This window comes from Procambarus clarkii, chromosome 39, assembly GCF_040958095.1.
Source record: "Procambarus clarkii isolate CNS0578487 chromosome 39, FALCON_Pclarkii_2.0, whole genome shotgun sequence".
Classification (NCBI taxonomy): Eukaryota; Metazoa; Arthropoda; class Malacostraca; order Decapoda; family Cambaridae; genus Procambarus; species Procambarus clarkii.
The window spans coordinates 39,409,612-39,419,278 of NC_091188.1; the positions used below are offsets into that span (position 1 = coordinate 39,409,612).

Consider the following 9,667-nt stretch of genomic DNA (forward strand, 5'->3'; position numbering starts at 1 on the left):
AATAAGATGAGAGCTAAGAATAAGATGAGAGCTAAGAATATGATGAGAGCTAAGAATATGATGAGAGCTAAGAATAAGATGAGAGCTAAGAATATGATGAGAGCTAAGAATATGATGAGAGCTAAGAATAAGATGAGAGCTAAGAATATGATGAGAGCTAAGAATATGATGAGAGCTAAGAATAAGATGAGAGCTAAGAATAAGATGAGAGCTAAGAATATGATGAGAGCTAAGAATAAGATGAGTGCTAAGAATATGATGAGAGCTAAGAATATGATGAGAGCTAAGAATATGATGAGAGCTAAGAATAAGATGAGAGCTAAGAATATGATGAGAGCTAAGAATATGATGAGAGCTAAGAATAAGATGAGAGCTAAGAATATGATGAGAGCTAAGAATAAGATGAGAGCTAAGAATATGATGAGAGCTAAGAATATGATGAGAGCTAAGAATAAGATGAGAGCTAAGAATAAGATGAGAGCTAAGAATAAGATGAGAGCTAAGAATATGATGAGAGCTAAGAATATGATGAGAGCTAAGAATATGATGAGAGCTAAGAATAAGATGAGAGCTAAGAATATGATGAGAGCTAAGAATATGATGAGAGCTAAGAATATGATGAGAGCTAAGAATAAGATGAGAGCTAAGAATATGATGAGAGCTAAGAATATGATGAGAGCTAAGAATAAGATGAGAGCTAAGAATAAGATGAGAGCTAAGAATAAGATGAGAGCTAAGAATAAGATGAGAGCTAAGAATATGATGAGAGCTAAGAATAAGATGAGAGCTAAGAATATGATGAGAGCTAAGAATAAGATGAGAGCTAAGAATAAGATGAGAGCTAAGAATAAGATGAGAGCTAAGAATATGATGAGAGCTAAGAATATGATGAGAGCTAAGAATATGATGAGAGCTAAGAATAAGATGAGAGCTAAGAATAAGATGAGAGCTAAGAATATGATGAGAGCTAAGAATAAGATGAGAGCTAAGAATAAGATGAGAGCTAAGAATAAGATGAGAGCTAAGAATAAGATGAGAGCTAAGAATAAGATGAGAGCTAAGAATAAGATGAGAGCTAAGAATAAGATGAGAGCTAAGAATAAGATAAGAGGTATAAGAACAAGCCAGCGGACCTCGCGGTAATCACCAAGACGAAGACCAGGTTATCTTAAGGTTATCTTAAGGTTATCTTGAGATGATTTCGGGGCTTAGCGTCCCCGCGGCCCGGTTCTCGACCAGGCCTCTTTTTTGTTACACATCCCCCAGGAAGCAGCTCGTAGCAGCTGTCTAACTCCCAGGTACCTATTTTCTGCTAGGTGAACAGGGGGCATCAGGGTGAAAGAAACATTTTGCCCATTTGTCTCCGCCTCCACCTGGGATCGAACTCGGAACCTCGGGACTACGAATCCAAAGCGCTGTCCACCCAGCTATCAGGCGCCCTTGGATACATATTATATTATTAATACTTCCTGGATACATATTATATTATTAATACTTCCTGGATACATATTACAACAAAAATTACGGCAGTCAGAAGTAATAATCCAGGATCCATTACCGGGATCCCAACCCATGGATAATGACTCCTGTTGCTCCAGTGACTTCTTTATCCAGCTAAGAATACCACAAGGTCGATTACCACGAAGACTGTCATTGTGTCTCGCTCTTGTAGGTCTCGTGGGAATGTCTTCCCCCAACCCCACCCAGCTCTCTCAGTCTTCCTCAGGGCTGACGACACAATCAGGGGGTACAATCAGGTGACATCAGGGGACACAATCAGGTGACATCAGGGGACAATTCAGGTGACATCAGGGGACACAATCAGGTGACATCAGGGGACACAATCAGGTGACATCAGGGGACAATTCAGGTGACATCAGGGGACAATTCAGGTGACATCAGGGGACACAATCAGGTGACATCAGGGGACACAATCAGGTGACATCAGGGGACACAATCAGGTGACATCAGGGGGTACAATCAGGTGACATCAGGGGACACAATCAGGTGACATCAGGGGACACAATCAGGTGACATTGCAGCTGCTTTAGCTGTGACCTACACTACACAAGGAGGGGAGGGAGGATAGCCACCCCCCCCCCCCGCGTGACAATCAACCACTCCTCGTGGGCCAATATTTGGTTCTAATTGGTTGTTGTGGTTGAGTGACGCCTCGTAACTAAAGTCCGCTCTCATGCACGACGACAACAATAACAGTCTTAAAAGTTATTATATTGCCATCCGCGTCCAACAACAGCCTGGTTGACCAGACCACCGACCCAGGTGGCCTGGGGTCGGAGACCGGGCCGCGGGGACGTTGACCCAAGAATCAACGCAAGGTAAGGTAGTATTCGTTTAAATACGTTTAATTAAATGTAACTGAACGAAGACGTTTGCCGGGGAAAAATAATTTAGGTAGGCCTATGTAGGTCTACGTAGGTGTTGTAAGGATAGCAGGCGACACACTACCTTTGTAATGATGACAATATATTCAAATTTAGGATAACTCGATAACATGTGTTCAGTAATTCCTCTTAACAAGGGTTCAACACCTTTATGTGTTGAACCTTGTGCTTAGCGTCGGTGATAATATTGATCTCACACGCGGCGACAAGTTTGAATATGGCGCCAAGTTTGAATATGGCGCCAAATTTGAATATGGCGCCAAGTTTGAATATGGCGCCAAATTTGAATATGGCGCCTAGTTTGAATATGGCGCCTAGTTTGAATATGGCGACAAGTTTGAATACGGTGCCAAGTTTGAATATGCCGCCAAGTTTGAATATGGCGCCTAGTTTGAATATGGCGCCAAGTTTGAATATGGCGCCTAGTTTGAATATGGCGCCTAATTTAAATATGGCGCCTAGTTTGAATATGGCGCCAAGTTTGAATATGGCGCCTAGTTTGAATATGGCGCCTAGTTTGAATATGGCGCCTAGTTTGAATATGGCGCCTAGTTTGAATACGGTGCCAAGTTTGAATATGCCGCCAAGTTTGAATATGGCGCCTAGTTTGAATATGGCGCCTAGTTTGAATATGGCGCCAAGTTTGAATATGGCGCCAAGTTTGAATATGGCGCCAAGTTTGAATATGGCGCCTAGTTTGAATATGGCGCCTAGTTTGAATATGGCGCCAAGTTTGAATATGGCGCCAAGTTTGAATATGGCGCCAAGTTTGAATATGGCGCCAAGTTTGAATATGGCGCCAAGTTTGAATATGGCGCCAAGTTTGAATATGGCGCCTAGTTTGAATATGGCGCCAAGTTTGAATATGGCGCCAAGTTTGAATATGGCGCCAAGTTTGAATCCTAGCGTCCGTTACCATTACGGCCTCTAGGACGCTAAAACCCTAACTCATAGTTAGTTGATATTACCATTATAATGTGTTCTGGTTAAGGGTTGGTCCACCAGGGACCAACCCTTAACTTGTTGGTTGGGGACTTCAACCTACGGCACCTGAAATGGAAGCACCTGGCTAATACAGTAATATCAGAAAGAATACCAGGAAGTAGCCTAAATGAGCAGGCACATGCAAATGACCTGCTACGGATGTGCGATAGGTTTGCCTTAAACCAGCAAATAGTAGAACCAACTAGGAAGGAGAACACGCTGGACCTCATTTTCACTAATAATGATGAGTTGATCGGGAACATAATGATTACAAATACCTGTTACTCAGATCACAACTTAATTGAAGTTCTGACAACCATGGGGAATGGACCTTCAACACCAGTCCAGATTCCCGGTGGAGGAGATTTCAGCAAATTCAACTTCAATAATAAACAGATAAACTGGGAGCAAATAAACCAGGACTTCACAGAAATAAACTGGTTAGAACAGCTAGAAAATGCAAACCTGAACCAGTGCCTGGAAAAAATAAGCTCAGTAGCACTAGAAATATGTTCAAACCGCATACCCCTAAGAAAAAAGAGAAAGAGATGCAGATTGGAACGGGAACGTCGTTCCCTATATAGGCGAAGAAAACGAATCGCGGAACAACTTGAGAGTCGCACCCTATCTCAAGAACGGCGAAGAAGGTTAGGTAGAGAAATAGAAACAATTGAACTCAAGCTACAAGAATCATACAAAACCCAGGAGAGGCAAAGAGAGCAAAAGGCCATCAGTGAAATAGAGAAATCCGAAATATTTTTTCTCCTATGCAAAATCAAGATCAAAAACCACATCTCGTATCGGGCCCCTGCGAAAGGGAGATGGAACTTTCATCAATGACAACAAAGAAATGAGCGAGTTACTGAGGAAGCAGTACGACTCTGTTTTCAGCGAGCCATTAAATGCACTTATTAACATCAAATCATATATCAGACGTCGCCCTATCCCCACTAGATTTTGAAGAAGCCATAAACAGTATGCCTATGCACTCTGCACCAGGCCCGGATTCTTGGAACTACATATTCATCAAGAACTGTAAAAAACCACTATCGCAGGCCCTTCACATTCTGTGGAGACAAAGCCTAGATACTGGCGTTATCCCTGACATACTAAAAACAGCAGAGATAGAACCACTTCATAAAGGAGGAAATAAGGCAGAGGCAAAAAATTACAGACCGATAGCACTAACATCGCACATCATACAAAATTTTGAGAGTGCTAAGAAGTACGATCACAAAATACATGGAATCACAGCATCTCCATAACCCCGGACAACATGGTTTCAGAACAGGGCGCTCTTGCCTGTCGCAGTTGCTGGACCACTATGATATGGCATTAGATGCTATGGAAGACAACAAAACGCTGATGTAATTTACACAGATTTCGCAAAAGCTTTTGATAAATGTGACCATGGTGTTATTGCACATAAAATGCGTTCAAAAGGAATTACCGGAAAAATAGGCAGATGGATCTACAATTTCCTGACTAACAGAACCCAATGTGTAATAGTCAACAAAATAAAATCCAGCCCATCAACCGTGAAGAGCTCAGTCCCCTAGGGTACTGTGCTTGCTCCAGTACTTTTTCTCATCCTCATATCGGACATAGACAAGAACACAACCTATAGCACTGTATCATCCTTTGCAGATGACACTAGGATCTTCATGAGAGTAGGCAACATAGAGGACACGGCGAACCTCCAGTCAGATGTAGATCAGGTCTTTCCATGGGCTACAGAAAATAATATGGTGTTTAACGAGGATAAGTTCCAGCTCATGCGCTACGGAAAAATTGAAAATATAAAAACAGAAACCACGTACAAAACTCAGGCAAATCATAACATAGAACGAAAAGGCAATGTAAAGGATCTGGGTGTACTCATGTCGGAAGACCTTACCTTTAATGAACACAATAAAGTAGCCGTCACAACTGCAAGAAAAATGACTGGTTGGATAACAAGAACTTTTCACACTAGAGATGCCATACCGATGATGATACTTTTCAAAACTCTTGTGCTCTCTAGAATGGAGTACTGCTGCACAATGACAGCCCCTTTCAAAGCTGGAGAAATTGCTGACCTGGAGAGCGTGCAGAGATCCTTTACTGCTAGAATCCACTCAGTAAAACATCTAAATTACTGGGACCGACTAAAGTGCCTAAATCTGTACTCCCTTGAGCGCAGGCGGGAGAGATACATAATAATTTACACGTGGAAAATAATTGAGGGGCTAGTCCCAAACCTACACACAGAAATAACATCACATGAGACCAGAAGACATGGCAGGATGTGCAGAATGCCCCCGTTGAAAAGCAGAGGTGCAACAGGTACTCAGAGAGAGAACTCTATCAACATCAGAGGCCAGAGACTGTTCAACACGCTTCCACTACACATAAGGGACATAACTGGCCGACTCCTCACAGTGTTCAAGAGAGAACTCTATCAACATCAGAGGCCAGAGACTGTTCAACACGCTTCCACTACACATAAGGGACATAACTGGCCGACCCCTCACAGTGTTCAAGAGAGAACTGGATAGGGACCTCCAAGGGATACCTGATCAACCAGGCTGTGACTCATACGTCAGGCTGCGAGCAGCCGCGTCTAACAGCCTGGTTGATCAGTCCAGCAACCAAGAGGCCTGGTCGACGACCGGGCCGCGGGGACACTAAGCCCCGGAAGCACCTCAAGGTAACCAGACTGTTGCTGGGAGCGGCCCACCGGGCCGCTCCCAGCAACAGCCTGGTGGGCCAAACTCTCACAAGTCAAGCCTGGCCTCGGGCCGGGCTTGGGCAGTAGAAGAACTCCCAGAACCCCATCAAGCAGGTATATGTGGGCCTGCGGGCCGCTCCAAGCAACAGCCTGGTGGACCAAACTCTCACAATTCAAGCCTGGCCTCGGGCCGGGCTTGGGCAGTAGAAGAACTCCCAGAACCCCATCAAGCAGGTATATGTGGGCCTGCGGGCCGCTCCAAGCAACAGCCTGGTGGACCAAACTCTCACAAGTCAAGCCTGGCCTCGGGCCGGGCTTGGGCAGTAGAAGAACTCCCAGAACCCCATCAAGCAGGTATATGTGGGCCTGCGGGCCGCTCCAAGCAACAGCCTGGTGGACCAAACTCTCACAAGTCAAGCCTGGCCTCGGGCCGGGCTTGGGCAGTAGAAGAACTCCCAGAACCCCATCAAGCAGGTATATGTGGGCCTGCGGGCCGCTCCAAGCAACAGCCTGGTGGACCAAACTCTCACAAGTCAAGCCTGGCCTCGGGCCGGGCTTGGGCAGTAGAAGAACTCCCAGAACCCCATCAAGCAGGTATATGTGGGCCTGCGGGCCGCTCCAAGCAACAGCCTGGTGGACCATCAAGCAGGTATATGTGGGCCTGTGGGCCGCTCCAAGCAACAGCCTGGTGGACCAAACTCTCAGAAGTCAAGCCTGGCCTCGGGCCGGGCTTGGGCAGTAGAAGAACTCCCAGAACCCCATCAAGCAGGTATATGTGGGCCTGCGGGCTGCTCCAAGCAACAGCCTGGTGGACCAAACTCTCACAAGTCAAGCCTGGCCTCGGGCCGGGCTTGGGCAGTAGAAGAACTCCCAGAACCCCATCAAGCAGGTATATGTGGGCCTGCGGGCCGCTCCAAGCAACAGCCTGGTGGACCAAACTCTCACAAGTCAAGCCTGGCCTCGGGCCGGGCTTGGGCAGTAGAAGAACTCCCAGAACCCCATCAAGCAGGTATATGTGGGCCTGCGGGCCGCTCCAAGCAACAGCCTGGTGGACCAAACTCTCACAAGTCAAGCCTGGCCTCGGGCCGGGCTTGGGCAGTAGAAGAACTCCCAGAACCCCATCAAGCAGGTATATGTGGGCCTGCGGGCCGCTCCAAGCAACAGCCTGGTGGACCATCAAGCAGGTATATGTGGGCCTGTGGGCCGCTCCAAGCAACAGCCTGGTGGACCAAACTCTCAGAAGTCAAGCCTGGCCTCGGGCCGGGCTTGGGCAGTAGAAGAACTCCCAGAACCCCATCAAGCAGGTATATGTGGGCCTGCGGGCTGCTCCAAGCAACAGCCTGGTGGACCAAACTCTCACAAGTCAAGCCTGGCCTCGGGCCGGGCTTGGGCAGTAGAAGAACTCCCAGAACCCCATCAAGCAGGTATATGTGGGCCTGCGGGCCGCTCCAAGCAACAGCCTGGTGGACCAAACTCTCACAAGTCAAGCCTGGCCTCGCGCCGGGCTTGGGCAGTAGAAGAACTCCCAGAACCCCATCAAGCAGGTATATGTGGGCCTGCGGGCCGCTCCAAGCAACAGCCTGGTGGACCAAACTCTCACAAGTCAAGCCTGGCCTCAGGCCGGGCTTGGGCAGTAGAAGAACTCCCAGAACCCCATCAAGCAGGTATATGTGGGCCTGCGGGCCGCTCCAAGCAACAGCCTAGTGGACCAAACTCTCACAAGTCAAGCCTGGCCTCGGGCCGGGCTTGGGCAGTAGAAGAACTCCCAGAACCCCATCAAGCAGGTATATGTGGGCCTGCGGGCCGCTCCAAGCAACAGCCTGGTGGACCAAACTCTCACAAGTCAAGCCTGGCCTCGGGCCGGGCTTGGGCAGTAGAAGAACTCCCAGAACCCCATCAAGCAGGTATATGTGGGCCTGCGGGCCGCTCCAAGCAACAGCCTGGTGGACCAAACTCTCACAAGTCAAGCCTGGCCTCGGGCCGGGCTTGGGCAGTAGAAGAACTCCCAGAACCCCATCAAGCAGGTATATGTGGGCCTGCGGGCCGCTCCAAGCAACAGCCTGGTGGACCAAACTCTCACAAGTCAAGCCTGGCCTCGGGCCGGGCTTGGGCAGTAGAAGAACTCCCAGAACCCCATCAAGCAGGTAACTACCACCACAACCACCACCACCACCATCACCACAATAACTACCACCACCATCACCACAATAACTACCACCACCATCGTCAGTTTAACGTTCAAATAATTTTGAGTTATTTGCACGATAGATAATGGAGATAGCCCACGTCCCCTTTCCCCCCGGCCCTCCACCGTCAGCAGTATAGTAGAGTAATATAGAGTAGAGCAACTACTCTTCCTCAGGAGAGTAGAGGAACCTCCGGAAGCTAATCCGGTCTCCGACCACACACTAGGTAATTACACCAGCACCAGTACTAAGCGCAGTAGCAACACCAGCAGCAGCACCACCACCAGTACTAAGAGCAGTGGTAGCAGCAGCAGTAACAGCAGCAGCACCAGCACGAGCAGTAGCAGCAGTACCAGCAGCAGTACTAAGAGCAGTAGCAGCAACAACAATAACAGCAGCAGCAGCAACAACAGTAGCAGCAGCAGCACCAGCAGCAGTACTAAGAGCAGTAGCAGGAGTAGCAGCAACAACAGCAGCAGCAGCACCAGCAGCATTACTAAGAGCAGTAGCAGCAGAACTAAGAGCAGTAGCAGCAGCACCAACAGCAGCAGCAGCAGCAGCAGCAGTACTAAGAGCAGCAGCTGCAGCAGTACGGGTGGGGCGAGGCTCATGGCGTCCCAGGATCAATGTTTACACCCTGACTGGGGAAGCCAGGAAAGGAATCACCCAAAAATCCTGCGGCTTCCCCCCCCCCCCCCCCCTAGTGGCGGGCGTCGGCATCACCTTCCCGCCAAAACACCTCCCAGCCGTCTCGCTGGCTAAAGGTCAGACTTAACAGGACAAACACGACACAAGAGAATGAAATATGAAGACAGAACTCGAGACGTAGTGTGAGAAAGTTGCCGGGAGGAGGCCCATGAACCCCTCGGCTGAGGTTCCTGTAAATCACAGTAAGTTCCCCAGCTTGTGTTGACGTGGTGCTGAGACAGCTGGGAGGTGCTGGGATGAGGTCATTCCCAGCAGGCTGACGTCACTACCTGGTGCTGATATTAGCACCTACTTAGCTCGTCTACTTAAGCAGCGGTGGTGCTTCTACTTAAGAAGCAGTGAAGCTCCTCTACATTTCTTATTTTTTTTTAGTTTTCCGATATCGAAGGCACAGAGAAAATCAGTAATCATCAAACTATGTTTGGACTATAGTACCGCTAAGACTTTCCTTCAGTTCATTGGCTTTGTTAGAGAAACCATCTGCATTTGTGCAGTGAATCTTGAGAGTTCTTCGTAACACTAATTTCCTGTTGCGCTCCAAAGATGGCTGGGAATGGAAGGAGGGACTGTACAGAAGTAAGAATAATGAGATTATTAGGGTGTGGAGATAGGAAATGAAGTTATCCTTGAGTTTACCCTGGGGTAGTTCCAAGGATCAGTCAGCCGAGGCCCGG

At 48.0% G+C, this 9,667-nt stretch overlaps 2 protein-coding genes across 2 annotated transcripts in view; both read left to right on the forward strand.

Moving 5' to 3' along the window:
• LOC138372693 (homeobox-like protein HDP1) overlaps positions 1-1,143 on the forward strand; it is a 1,230-nt gene extending 87 nt beyond the window's left edge. Inside the window, exon 1 of the mRNA XM_069338201.1 lies at positions 1-1,143. This exon is cut by the window's left edge and continues 87 nt beyond it. Coding sequence (XP_069194302.1) covers positions 1-1,143 — 1,143 coding nt within the window.
• Positions 1,144-2,622: 1,479 nt separating this feature from the next.
• On the forward strand, positions 2,623-3,336 carry LOC138372694 (uncharacterized). The gene has a single exon (XM_069338202.1). It carries the CDS (start codon positions 2,623-2,625, stop codon positions 3,334-3,336), a length of 714 nt encoding a protein of 237 aa, XP_069194303.1.
• Positions 3,337-9,667: the final 6,331 nt, after the last annotated feature.

Coding starts and splice junctions, on each gene's coding strand:
- LOC138372694 (XM_069338202.1), top strand. CDS start 2,623: ATGGCGCCAAGTTTGAATATGGCGCCAAATTTGAATATGGCGCCAAGT.